Raw genomic sequence first — 14345 nt, 5'->3', positions numbered from 1 at the left:
CTTAATTAATCCTTACATAAACTACAAACACCAGCCACTGTTACAACTGTTCAAGACTACTCTCTCAACTAGCTCAGACCGAATATACTAAATAGGTGAAATGTAAGTCACCATGGACCTGAATCGATCTCCCAAAGTATTGGTGAATAAATTGTACAAATATCCACATAAATACATTAAGACGAGGATAAATAATCAGTGATACAAAAATGTCTCGCTTAAAATAATAAATACATATCATTTAGTCCGCTGCAATCTTTACATTACGGAAGAATTCATAAATTAACTTTTCTGAAATAAGCTTATATGCAGGCAAGTTCCCACCGCTCACAACTGGTCTAAAACACCTCAGCATGACGCGCTGCTAATACTAATTGATCTATAAGACTTACCTTCAAGTACATAATTACCAGATTATTAGTCCCTTGGTTTGCAGTATATTGCACTGTCATGCTTAAAACAGCTAGAAAAAGAAAAGTTCCTTTTCATGGACCTACTTAGAGTTGCAACCCAAAAAAATAATAATAATAAAAGGAAAAAAAAAGAGGATGTAGCTGTTAGGGGAGACAAATCCGCTAATACTGTTGGCACTCGAGAGCAAAGTAACACTGTCACGTCAGAAAAGTGAGGTAATTCGGAGGTGCGCCCGTTTCGCTCGCTCTCAGTCCGCCCCAGCCCGCTACAGATGCGTGAGCTTGGGCGCGTCCTGGATGCGTCCCTGAGACGTGTGGTGCGACGTGAGATCTGTGTAGGTGGGGTGGGGGTCGCAAGGTCCGTGGTGGTGCCCGCCGGGCAGCTGCGCCGCGCAGCTGTAGTCCACGCTGGCGGACGAGGGGTGCGAGAGGTGCCCCAGGTTGAACATGGGCCCCGAGGCCGGCATCGAGTCCACGAAGTTGCCCCCGACGTAGACGGGGCTGCCCTGCAGGCTGGCGCCGGCGAAGCCGCCGCTGCTCTGCATGGCGTGGGGCTCGTACTCCGCGCCCGCGTAGCGCTTCTGCTGCGGCAGGCAGCTGCTGAGCGGCGCCGTGTAGGCGGCCAGCCCGTACATGCTCTGCTGGGACTTGGCGAAGGAGGTGGGCGAGGGGGTGTCGTAGCTAAGGCTGTTGACGCTGGGGAGCTGGCTGGAGTAGCCGACGTGGTTTGGGCCGCTCAGGGGGGGGCTCCGGTCTGGGGACTGTCCTACGGGGGAGTGCATGATCCCTTTGGCTTTCTGGTCTTTTTTGTACTTCATCCGGCGGTTCTGAAACCAGATCTTGATCTGCCGCTCGGTCAGGTTGAGCAGGTTGGCCATCTCCACCCGGCGCGGCCGGCACAGGTAGCGGTTGAAGTGAAACTCCTTCTCCAGCTCCACCAGCTGCGCGCTGGTGTAGGCGGTGCGCACCCGCTTGGAGGCCGGCCCGGGGGGGCTCTTGTCCTCGCAGCTCTCTCCTGCGGGGGAAGAGGCACAACGAGCCGTTGGTCCCTCCCGAAAGCCCCCGGGACCCCCGAGAGCCCACGGCCGGCAGGCAGCGCGGGGGCCCGGCGGGGGCCGCCCGCCCCGCCCTGCGTGCCCCCTCTGGGGGGGCTCCCGTCCGAGCGCCCCTCTCTGCCCGCCCCGATGGGGGGCCGCATGCTGCCGCCGCTGGGCTAGCGGTGGGAGAGGACGGGCCCCCTAACCTGCCCCCCGAGCCCCGAAGGGGGGGGGGGCGGCTCCCGCGGGCCAAGGCCGGGGGCTGCCGCAGCTGCGGGGGGAGGTGGTGGGGCGAGCGTAGGGCCCGGGCGGCAGCGCGGCTCGGAGGGCCGGGGTGGCCGGACCCCCGGGCGGGGGCGGCGCGGGGGCGGCGCGGGGCTCGGCCCGGCGGAGGGGGCAGGGAAGGCCGCGGGGGGGGGGGAGGGCGGGCCGGCTACCTGAAGGGGCGCAGGTGCTTTTCTGCTTGGAGTTCTGCCGCGACTCCTTCATCCAGGGGAATATCTGCTTGCTAATGGTGGCGGCGGCGGAGCCAGCGGAGTTGGGCCCCCCCTTGGCTTTTTTCGGAGGGGGCGCGCTGGGGGGGTTGGGCGGCGAGGAGGGCGGCAGCGCCGGGGGCTGCTGCTCGCCGATGCCCGGGGGCTGGCTGCCCCCGGGGCCGCCCCCCGCCGTCCGCATGCAGCTGCCGTTGAGCTCGCTGCCCTTGTGCGCCGGGGCGCGGACGGGCGCGGAGCCCTGGACGGAGCAGGCGGAGCCGGGGTACTCGCCCTCCAGGCCGGCCTGGCCGTAGGGCTGGTGGGCCGCGCCGTAGGGGTAGGCGTCGGCCTTGCTGTACGTGTAGCCCCCGAAGAGCCCCGCGTTGTCGTAGTAGGCGGCTTTCTGCATCTTGCTCTCTGCGCTCGCCGAGGCCCGCGGCCCCCGCTCAAATAACATTGACCGCGTCCCCGCGCCTCACGTCTTCGGCCTGGGCCACTCGCCGCTGCGGGAGCCACCTGCGAGGGGGACAGCAGGGGACACAAAAGAGACCTTCAGTGCGGGGCGCCGAGCGGAGCGGGCGGCCTGGCCCGAGCTCGCCCGGGCACCTGCCCGCCTAGACGTGCGCCGAGAGCGGCACCCTCGGCCCGGCCGGGGGGCGCCGGTAGGGGCGGAGGACACCAGGGAGGGGGCAGCAGACACCAGGGAGGGGGCAAGGGGGAGACTGGGAGGGATCAGGGGACACCAGGGAAGGGGCAGGGGGGAGACTGGGAGGGGGCAGGGGACACCAGGAAGGGGGCAGGGGATACCCGGAGGCAGCAGGGGACACCAGGGAGGGATCGGGGGCACCAGGGAGGGATCAGGGGACACTGGGTGGGGGCAGGGGACACCAGGAAGGGGACAGGGGACAACGGGGGCGGCAGGGGACACCAGTGAGGAATCAGGAGACACCAGGGAGGGAGCGGGGAATATCGGGGGGGGGGCAGGGGACACCGGGAGGGGGCAGGGACACAAGCAAAGGAGACCGATGGAGAGAGCAGGGCACCCCAGGGCTCAGACCAGCAGACATCAAGGAAAGAGCGGAGGACCCCAGAGAGGGAGTAGAGGACAGCAGGAAAGGAAAAGGGGGCGCCGGGGAAGGCACACCCCGCGGGCGGCTTTCCTGGGCACTTGGGGGGCTGTGGGGGTGCTTTTGGTGTCTCTTCCCGGCGCTCCCTCGATGCCGATTAGGGGGGACGGCCCTCAGCGAGCCATCTGCGAGGCCGCTTTGCTCGACAACCCCCGCCCGGGAGTGTTTCGGGTCACGTTTTGGGACGAGCCCCGCTGTGGGCGGTGGCGCCTGGGAGGTTCCCGCAGCTCCCCTGCGCGGCTGCGCCCCGTTCCGCGCCCGCGGGAGGTGCGCCCTGCTCGGCGGCACCCGGCGCTGGGCGCTGCCCCCCGGCCCGGCCGGGGCGGCGGGTGCAGGCGGGGCCTGGCCCGGCCCGGTCCGGCCCGGCTCGGCCCGGCCGGGGCTCCCCCGCTCCGCGGCCCCCGGCGCGGCCGACACGCGTGCGCACGGCGCGCACGGCTGACATGATGGATGGCGCCTGGGCTGCGGCCGCCGAAAAGCAGAAAAATCCCGTCCCCTTTGTAAACCGGCCTCCTTCTTCCCCCCAGATTCCTGAGGAGTTAAAGTATAACCAGCGCCATTCACTAACTTTACTTTGCACTATAAAGAAAGTCGCAGGTCAGCTCCCCTATTTTAATGCCGTGGTGAATTAAAATCCTTGGACCGACGTTTCTCGTCCCTTTTATTCGTCCCGATTTGAAAGAATCTGAGACACTGGAAATCATTTTTAGGGGCTGGTTTTCATTAAAAGCGTTGGTCTATTCTCTTACCACCATGAAAAACTTACTGCGTTCCCCTCCACCTCCCTCACCCCCCCCAATCAAACGGCTTCCACTGGAAATGCGTGGAAAGCAAAAAGTCCCTTTAGGTCCAATATTTGGGGGCAGGGAGTTATCCTGTTGTACGCACAACTTCTATTTCTTTTGTAAGATAGAAAGTGCTCTGTAATTTTGCTAAGGATTTTTAACACTTCTCATTCTTATTTTTATGTGGGTTTTTTCGGGTAGGGAGTTTAGACCTTTCTTATCTATTTTATAAATGATTACATACTTCGCCTGACAATATACGCCTGTATCTCTGTGTATTTTACGAGTTAATTGTCTTTCTTTAGGGTTTAATATTATTAACATATTAGAAAAAAGTAGCTTCAAAATATTTGAACAGTCTGATAATTACCATTCTCCAGTCTATAATTACGCGATGCACCCATTAAATACATTTGTCTGACGCTCTTTCCCCCGTAGCAATTGGTATCACTCGGGACTACTGGTCTGTTTTCTAAAATTCACTGCGAGATACGTCTGAACTGAGAGACTGCCATCCGCAGTCGCTCCCTGCCGTTTACCCCCTGCCACAAGTCACAGTCCTTCTTTTTCGTGAACAAAGCGCGGAATTTTCTGTGAAGCTGATAATAACAGAAAAATAGCTGTTTTCCTCTCCTGGAAAAAATCAGTAAAGGGAAGCCTAAGGAACTGAGCAGTAGTGATTTAAATGGATTTCAATAAACTGCAATAATCTTGACGAGCCTTTAAAGCATTTTCGTGAAAAATAATTCTGTCGCTAATTTTCCACTTCTGTCATGTACATTTTCGGGAGTAGTCTGGACTGAGGACTTTTGTTAGCACAACACTGCCTTAAGCGTATGCTTTTATGTGCCTTGTAAAATATAGTTCCCAAAAGAATACACGGAATCTTAAGAAAGAATATTGCTGTTAAGCTGTTAAAAGCCTTATTTCTTTTCTGAAATACCAACTGCTTGTGAACTCTGCTTGAACCTAAAAAGGAGGCTATGGGCCATAAATCACATGGACAATGCTCAACTGTTTGGTGGCTCATCTTTAGATCTTAAAAAGAGAGAGCGGGAGAGAAAGAGGGAGAGGGAGACCTTTCCAGGTTTTGATTTTCCACGAGTGCAAGGCACAGGGTGATGTTTTTATAGGTAACTCCAAAGCAGGGGCTCAACACTTGGTGGTTTGGCCAGAAAGAGTCTCTAGGAAAAAAAAATGAAAAAAAAAAAAAAAAAAAAAAAGTTACAACCAAATGGTGAGGCTGAGCTGTGGGAGGTGGGCTCAGATGCACTGAGGGCAGGAAGCCGCAAAGTATCCATGTCTGTGTTTCAAATTTCCCTTCCTACTCTGCGGAAAGGTTAACCTCGTCTGAACTGTGGGACATTACACATGATAATGGGGCTCTTTGTCCCGCCACTGGTTCCGGAGCTTCTGGAAGTTACCGACACTCTCCCGGCTCCGTGTGGGTGCCGCAGCCAGCCGCAGCTGGGAGCCCCGCGCCCGGGGAGCCCCGCGCCGGGGCACGCGCCCGCGTCGCACGTGGGCGCGGAGCGCGGCCGGCCTCGCGCGGGGCAAGTCCCCCGCGCACGAGCGCGGCCAGCCCGGCACCCGGGCACATGCATGTTAAGCAGTTCTCTATAAAACTTCCACTACACTTAATTCTGCCGAGGATCAATATCTAATATGATACCGAATAAATAAAAGGCGGTGAGAGCGGCCAGCGGAGCGGTTATTAACGCAGCCGGAGCTCTCGGGGTGCATATCAATGCACCTGTCACTGTGGTTTGGAACAAAATTTATGACCGCTAGTACTGTGGCGGTAAACGCTTCAGTAAGGGATGAAAAGGGAAACCCTTCCCAAGCCCTGGCACTTTCAGAAGTGTAAAGCAGGCCGAGCGTAGGAGGGAGCCCGGCGAAAGAATTCCCCGCTCGGCACTTTCCCGGCCCGCAGCCCGCGGGGAGCCCGTATATAAGCAGCGCCCGGGGCCGCCGCCGGCTCCCGCCGCTGCCTGGGCGCGGGCAGCGGGGCCGAGGGGGCAGCGGGGCCGAGGGAGCAGCCGGCCCGGGGCCGCCCTTAGCCGGGGCCGCGCCGCGGGGCGAAGCGGGCTGCAGCGCTCGCTCCGGGGCCGCCGGGCGGGCCCGGGCCGGCTCCGGCTCCCGCTGCGTCGAGTCTCGCCGAAGGGCCGCGCTGGGGCCGGCGGAGGGGCTTGGGGGACCGCGGAGAGGGCCCGGGGCCGGCAGAGGAGCCCCGCGAGAGAAGGAGAGGCTCGGCGGGGCTGGCTCCGACCCGGCCCCGGGGTCTGCGAGCCGCGTAGAGCCGCCACCTTGGGGGACCTCGGGCTCTTTCTTAGGGCAGCTACGAAATCCACACACCCCCCCGCCCCGGGGAGCGACCCGCTCCCCCCGGGCTGAGCTCACGGCTTATCGTCTCCCCTGCCAGGATCGGCTCCGTCTAGCAACGAGCCGTTTTCAGTGGGGCTTTCTGCGGACGGTTATTTATTTGGCGGTCAGAGCCCTGTGCGCTTCGTGGTTGAAGCATCGGGCTCACGCTGTTAAGCAATTGCGGGTTTGCAGACCGACGAGCAGCGCTCCTGCACTGTGTGTGCTGCTCGCAGCCTGCCATCCACTCTCTAGCAGTTTTGTTCCCTACGAAGGGTCTGCCGGGCGGGGGAAGTGAGAGATGGATGCAAAAGGAAATTTAGAAAACTCACCACACTTATGTTTTTTCTTGAATTTTGACCTTAACTGTATGTGTAGGCTCTTCGGACTCCTTTGGATAACCCGTGGGCACGGACCTGCAACAAAAGTGAGAACTCTCAGCGGAAGCTGCTTTCTTTTAGACTTTCTTTCTTAGGACTTTGTTAATAACTGCGCGTCTCGCCCGAAGCCTCTCTCTGCGCCCCTAAGCGCACGCCGGGTCTTTACCAGACAAAGGGCAGACGGCTCCTCTGTGTTTATTAATAACGCTCCGGGAGACGAGGGGAGCAAAGAAAGTACCAGGCTGACCCCCAGACAGCAGCCGTCTCCGCAACAGCAAGGAGAGAAGGGAGCCGGTGTCGCTTCCTCCAGGGATGCTGCGGCCCGGCCCTCAGACAGCGCCCAGGGCCCCGCGCCCGGCCGCGGAGGGGCGCGCAGCCGGCGGCGCGGCCGCGCCGGGCTGCCCCGCGCAGCCCCCGCGCCGCTGGCCCGGCCTGCGGAGGGCTCCGGGGACGCGGAGCCGGCGCTGGCTCTGCTCTCCCCCCTCACCTCCCGTTTTAGATAGAAAGATAAGCTAGGGAAGTCCGGCGCCGTAAATGCGCCGCAAACATTTGTGGCTCGAGATGAGCATTTTGCATTTGGATGCGTAAGGTGTCGACTCAGGACTCTGAGACCATTAAGAGTGCCAGAAAATCCCCCCACAAAGAAGCCCAGGTCATTATAAAGACGATATCTAGCAACCATAAGCCTTCGAAATGACCTTTGGCTTGTATAGCAATAACTCACCACTTAATGAACAACCAACGGAAGCGCCTCCAATAGCTCACAACACATCAGAGCTTACAACTTTCCACCAAGTCTTCTATCCCTATCCGAACCCGTTGGGATGCAGCATTCCCCCTCCAAATCACCTTAATTTATGCCGCCAACCTGGAGTTAGGAAAGTGGAGCTTCATGATTACACACGGTGCTCGCTCAGGTTCTTGGCCCAGGCCTGTCTCGGTAACGTCTTATATAATATATTCACGTGGGCGTACGTCAACTTTAAGTGCTTTATTTTTTTTAAACAGAGTTCATTAGAAATAGCACTTTACAGTGCGCAAGAAGAAAGCATAAGTTGGGTTGCACCTTAGCCCCTGAGCGGAGAGATCATAATATTGCAAAGCGAGTCATTGTTATCCGCTGTTGATTAACATGGTAAGTTTTCATTTTGTGTCTAATTAATTATCGACTTCACATGCCTTTCCGAAGCAGCTCCTCAGCCTCATAAGCAATAGCTCCTTGCTCTAGACATGCTTTGCTTGGGAGAGGTTGAGCAGATTCCTAAATTGCGATGGCCACAAGAATAACCCCCAAAGTTTGTAGTCCGAAAGCTGAGAGTCTCAAACACTTTGCTTTCGCACCCTGCTACTACCATTTCTCCATCAGAACCGGCCTCGGAGAAAAAGTTGCCTGAGCTAAACCCCGGGAAATCTTTAGAATTATTCAGGCGTGGGCCCAAATAGGTATTATTGAAATTTTAGGTGAAGTTATAAGTGAGTGCTTCCATCGAGCCAAATGAAATGCTGCTTGCAGTAATTGGATTCAGCTGACTAACTTGGCAGGCCAGCAGCTTGGAGGCATACAGCTAAGAAAAATGTGCACTGCCTTTAAGTTCTGATCGAGCAGAATAGCACGCAATAGGGAAAAAAAAGAAAAAGGAAAAGAAAGAAAGAAAGAAAGAAAGAAAGAAAGAAAGAAAGAAAGAAAGAAAGAAAGAAAGAAAGAAAGAAAGAAAAGACCCCATGGCTTTCTCCCCTTGCCTCCTCACTCGCGCCCAGCGTGGGGAGCACCGGCGCCGGAGGGGCTCGCCCGGCTCCCGGGGCAGGATGCGGCCGCCCCGGCACAAAGGCCGGCTCTCCGGGGGGGTCTCCACGGGACCCGGCCCAGCAGTTCGCCCGGGCTTCGCACGGTCCACAAGTCGTTAGAAAGAGACGCCTCGGACTGCCTGGGAGACCCGGGCCGGTCCCGGCGCTGAGGGCTGGGAGCAGGCGCGGAGGCTGCGCGCCCGCAGCGCGCCCCGCACCACCGCGCTGCGGGGAACGGCGGGCTACAGAAACACCACGTCGTGCTCCGACAGCCTGTGCAACCCCAAGGCGTGAGAAGACCGGTAACACCAGCAGGAAAACAGCTCCGGGGGGGGGGGGGGGGGGGACCAGCAGCGACCGAGAAACACGAACGCAAGGAGAGGGAAAATGCACTAAAAGGCACTTGGCAGGAACATTTGAGAAACCATACGAAGGGGCTACATTACCAATGAGCCTATTTTAAATCGCCCTTTACAAAACAACACGGGTACCCCCTGCCCGGCTATCCCCGACAACGAATTAATGTGATGCTCAAATCTTACATGGGCAATGGTAGCATCTAGCAAAGTTGTCTCGCCCTCTTTTATTTGCTTAATTGTAATTCCCTTCCTGAAGCCATAGAAAAAAATGGGATAAAGATCTCCTCTTAGCCTTTTGGAAGGAGTTCACTTTTTATTTAAAGAGCATAATAAATAGCAGATATAGTTTAAAATGTTCAAGAAGGTGGAGATTATTCCATGCATTTGTAGACATCATGGGCAGAGATTGAAAACAAATTCCAGACAGTCTCTGAGCAAAGGCGATAATGCAGCCCCTGTGGTTAAAGGTCCCATTTTGTCATGCAGTTGCTTACCTGTGTATCAATTTATCATAAACCTGGGCTCCTCACTTTTCAGGATCTGCGCTTGCAGTTCTTAGAATAAATCCTTCACCCTTTGTCTGCAGACAATACTGTCCTAAACCTGATCTTGCGGTTTTACAGACATTTCCATACACCAGAATTCCCGAAAGAATGAAAACAGGCTCAGGCTCAACTACCAATAAAAAAGGCGAGTGGAAATCGGAATTTGTTGGGTTTTAAAAAAAAATCAACACACAGCCCTTTAGCCATCAGCCTCCTGGAATCAAAGGCAGCAATTGGCCGGCTCTTGTTTTGTTTTGTTTTTAAATCGTGCGGCCATTGATGAATTTTGGGGAAGAGCAAGAGAAACCCCTTTATAATCAGAAATACAGGCACTGCCTTAAAATAGAGGCATATTTGTCCACGTGATCGCAGGAGCGGCTCTCCGGGGCTGAGGATGGCGCGCTCCCCGCGGCTGCCCGCCCGCGCCCGGCGCTGCGCACCCGCGCTGCGCCCCCCGCGCTGCACCCCGGCGCCCGGCCGGGCCGCGGGCGAGCTGCCGGCGCTGCGCGGGTCTCCGCCGGCCCTCCCGCAGCGCGGCCCTCCCGGGCCGCCGCAGCAGCCCTCGGCGGCCGGCCCCCACTTACGCACCCCGCGGGGCTGGCGGAGCCGCGCTGCACCCACCGGCGGCTGCTCCAGCACCGGGGAGAGGTGAATTCCGCGGGATATTTCCAGGCAGAGGAGGAGGAGGTGTTTGGGGCTGGCTGCAACCGAAAGTCTGCTCCAGGGGTAACTCCGCAGCAATTCTCATCTGACGGCAACGTGCTAGGACTTATTGGCGTGCACGATTTTTTATTTATTTATTTATTTTCTCCTTCTCCGCGCTGGGAAAACGCAGGGCAGCTGGGACTAGCCCTATCTGGAGGCTAAAGGAGCCTTAGGAAAAAGAAAAGACTCATGACATTTGTGTGTGTGCGCGTGTGCGTGTGTGTCTGCCCTGAGCCTGCCTCCCCTCTCCGTGTGTATGAAGAGACACTGAACAAACCCGATGTATATCCGTCATGTATGCACACGAAGATCCCCAACAATTCCAGCTCGGCAAAAATTTATATTAGCTTCTCTGTTTGATTTTCTAACATATCTGTAGCTATAAATACACCACACCTAATCTAACATCTGCTATGATTTCATTACCATCCGAAGCATGGGGATCTGACAGTAACGTATTACCTTACAATACTAACCGTAAGTGCATTGTAACATTTATCTAAATTACATTGCTTTTCCTGACTTTGCAAACCAGTTATAAGAAGATTGGAGTCCAGTGATGGAGGCATAAGTTTAATGTAAATTATTGTGTACGGCTTCAGATTTATAATCCTATATTTCTTGGAAATGATGTGCTTAAATCTCGCCTCAAGTAAGAGGTAATGGTTCTTTATATCCTTTTTCCATCAGCCATATATTTCGGCGTCTGTGTACTTTTGCAGAGATAGCTTTGTGCTCCTACAGAGGCTCGTGTGCCTGTGTGTACATACACAAATCCATGCACGCACACAATGTATTGTGTATCTTTGTGTATATACACACACAAAGCTGAAAATATTTCTGAGCGGTGCTAAGACATTTTGAATGATGAAGAGGTCTTTTGCTCCTTGCATAGAAGTGAGAGTGAAAAGTTAGGCACCGGTGGAGCAAAGAGCGCGAGGAGGACTCGGAAGCAAATGCCCATTTGGTGGGCAGCTCGGAAACCTCCGGCAAAATGTCCCACACCCATTAGGTGGCTGCTAAAAGAATAAAAATGTGATTTAAGAAAAAAAGGACAGCAGAGAGAAAAGAGCACCTTGGCCACTGCCACCAGAATTAAGACATCGTAAAGGGGACTGAGAAAGTATTAAGGAAATGTTACTCCTTTGCACTAGTGGGACTCCAGCTTTGCGTGAATTTGTCTCCAGTAAAGGATCTAAGACTTCTTCAATCGGAGCATATGTTCATAGAGCAATAAAACAGAAAGATTTACAGTCTCCGCCCGCCCCCCAGCAGCCTCGCTCCCTTTCAGGAATTACTTATGATGATTTATAACAACAACTCCGGCAATTGTCAAACTGATAAAATAGCCCGGGCTATATGCAGGAATAAACGCTGTTATGAAAGGACTTCAATTTATGGTCGGGTCCCTTTTACTGCGTGTCTTGCTGGAGTTTGGTTTCTTTCCCGGACCAACAGGATAATATAAAACTTCATTGATAAAAATGTAAGAGTTCTTGTGAAGTAGCAAATCTGTTCCTTAGTCACTACGAAAGCACATAAACATTTGTCATCTTTGAATAATTGAATTAATGTGTTATTGTTTGAATGTATAATTCATAACATAGGAAACTTTGTCTCTGTCCTGCCACCAAAACGGAAGTAATAAAAAGCTACAATCTGGGTTTTTTTAGAAATTACTCCAGCAAGGGATAATAAAGAATATCCTGTTTGCAGAAAGTACTTCCAGCTGACTCTGGGATTTAATAGAGAAATCTCAGCCTTGTGGTCCATATATTACAGAGCGTGAGGAGAGAGGTTTCATATAAAAACATACTCTCCAATTTTCCTTTTAGTCTGGGCTATTGCTTGCAGCCTTAAAGGGCTTCCAAGGGGTGAATCTGCCCAGGCTCCCTCTGCACGCCGCCGTGCTCGGGTGGCGGGACCCGGGCAGAAACCCACCGCCGGCCAGGCCAGCAAAAGGGACCGGGGTCCGCCAGAAAGGGGGGCGCAGGAGCCAGCGCGGGGAGCGGGCGGCCCTGCGCGGGGGCAGCGGCGCGGGCGCGGCTGCGGGGCGAAGGCGCGCGGAAGGAGGCGCGGCCCCCCCGCGCCGCTCCCGGGACGGGCAGCAGGCGCCCGGGCACCGCGCGGCTCCCGGCGCCGCGCCCGCGCCCCGCGCCGCCGGCCTCCGCGGCGCTCCGCGGCGCTCCGCGCTCGCCGCTTCCCCTTCGCCGGGAAGCAAAGGTCACCGCGGGCGCCCAGCCCAGCGCCGGGCTGCTGCCGAGCCCCACATCAGGAAGCGGCGTGCCCTATTTGTCACGCGTTTGACAGCTGAGTTCATTAAGGTTTAAATAAGAAGGAATAAGAGTAAAAAATGTTTACATACCCAGCGTCTCTTTTTTCGGCAGCTACCAAAGAGCTAGGTGTGCAGAGAGAGGGACTGCACTCTTTGTATATTATATTCTTGGGATCTCTTCAGTTTTCAAGTCTGATAGAGTCCTTTGCTTGGCAGATTAATGACGACTCCGTGTTTCTTAAGGGACGTGCTGAATTAATTATTTCGCAAATCACGTGGTCAAGACTTGTAGAAATCTATTCTTATCATCTTCCTTGCACTTTGAAATTCTGCCTGTTATGACGGTTCCTAGCAAGATTATTTTGGTCTCTAGGCTTGTACCGAAAAAAAAAAAAAAAATCAGGGGAAAGGGCTAACAAACATGGCCGTTGGAAGCGGTGTGGCTCTGCATGGAGAGGTCCCTATTTACTGTACTGTACAGTGAGTGGTGTTTGCTATTGACTCTGCCTTTCCTCTTCATTCTTACCTTAACGACTAGTGGTGATATAATGTACAGAACTGTACTGATGCACTGGTAGTAACAGGAGGAGCCATTAAACAGGAGACAGAGAAAGTATAATCACAAAATGTGTCTGAATATTTAAACTTAGCGTGTGCTTACAAATGCCCCCTCCCCGCACTTCGTGCACTAAGGCACATGCCTTGTTTTGTACATTACGCGCCTTTCACAGTCTGAGCAAGGTACTGTATTTTTGGACACATGCCTTGACCATGCTTCAAGAAAAGACAAGTCCCCTGTGCCAAAAAAACTGTGACAAAGATAGTGCAATACAGTTTTGTTAGCTAGGAGTATGTATTATTGTCTGAGATGCTTGCACGGGGTAGAGAAAAAAAAACAAATAGTGTTTGCCTGAGGTCCACGTGAAAGTTTAAACTAAGTTTGCCTTTTCTTGTGATCTTCCATTTGTATCAGCTGGAAAAGCGTAACTTAGTGATCAGACGAAACTACTCACTGAATTTTAATCTTAATTTTTCCACTTCTTTGTAAATCGATTTCTTCCAGGACCCCCCCCACACACACACACACACACAAATCTGTGGGGGATCGAGGTGACTTCAGGTGTGGCTCCCTGATTCCTACCACACAAGCATAAATCTGGGAGTCATTCTAGGAGGCCTTGTTAAATGCAAAGCAGTAGCAAATGGGTGATAGGCACTTTTAACTGCAGCCTGAATGTAAATATAGACTACAGCTTGGCCCCTGGTCACACCATTATGGCTAGGGCAATCAGCAAACCTGTTCAAAGGGACATTTGGAAGGATGCGATGCAGAGTCCCTCATCTCTTAACACTGTAATGATGGGAGGGACAAGCATTTTCACTGAAGATAGACCCACCTTGTAAGGACTATTTGTTCAAGGTACAAAACAGAATCTCTTTCTCTACATCTTTTATTATTTCAAATATATATGGAGGACTTACATCAAAACTACAGGTGACAATTAGTATAAATAGCGTTTTAATCAATGGCAGCAAAAACATTGGTAAAGTCTATAAAAGCATCACACTTTAACAGAGATGAGGGTGCTCTTGGACAATGTGATCCTTTAACAAAAGGCTTCAATACACAACGTTTTATCCACGATAAACAAAAATAAACAGCTTCTCTTCCTACACAAAATAACTCTTGAGGAGAATTAAAAATCAATAAAAATAAACCCCAGGTTTGTTTTCCACGGGAGATAATGGCCAGTGTGTGCTTCATGGCGTTATTACACACATTCCTGACCATTCAGAGCATTGGCAGCCGGAAACTATTTACCTGTTTTGGTGCCTTCTGCCTCCAGTTTACCTATTCTCAGAGCTCACAGCGTAACCACTACTTCCAGTGCCCCAGCCTTGCTCAAAGGGGACTTGCAGACAGGCTTGTACGAGCTGTGCCTGCTGAACCCAACTGTCCTGGCGATATTAACATTTCAAAAGACAATGAGACAAATTCTGCTCCCAGCTACATCCTCGTTTGACTTGGATGGATGGAGGAAGGAAATCTGGGAGCAGGATTTAGCCCTTTAACTTAGGTAGCGATCCCAGACGATAAGA

The 14345-nt window shown here is 53.8% G+C and overlaps 1 protein-coding gene across 1 annotated transcript in view; it reads right to left on the bottom strand.

Moving 5' to 3' along the window:
• Positions 1–327: 327 nt before the first annotated feature.
• HOXD3 (homeobox D3) overlaps positions 328–14345 on the bottom strand; it is a 30189-nt gene continuing 16171 nt past the window's right edge. The window contains exons 3-5 of the mRNA XM_062578570.1: positions 6529–6612; positions 1888–2439; positions 328–1428 (exon numbers count right to left, since the gene is read on the bottom strand). Of these exons, the coding sequence (XP_062434554.1) occupies positions 680–1428; positions 1888–2380 (1242 nt within the window). The 5' untranslated portion in view covers positions 2381–2439; positions 6529–6612 and the 3' untranslated portion in view covers positions 328–679. The remainder of the gene's footprint in view (positions 1429–1887; positions 2440–6528; positions 6613–14345) is intronic.

Source organism: Rhea pennata, chromosome 6 (genome assembly GCF_028389875.1).
Source record: "Rhea pennata isolate bPtePen1 chromosome 6, bPtePen1.pri, whole genome shotgun sequence".
NCBI classification, from domain to species: Eukaryota; Metazoa; Chordata; class Aves; order Rheiformes; family Rheidae; genus Rhea; species Rhea pennata.
The sequence above is the reverse complement of the archived record's forward strand: the minus strand, read 5'-3'. Positions and strand labels throughout refer to the sequence as shown.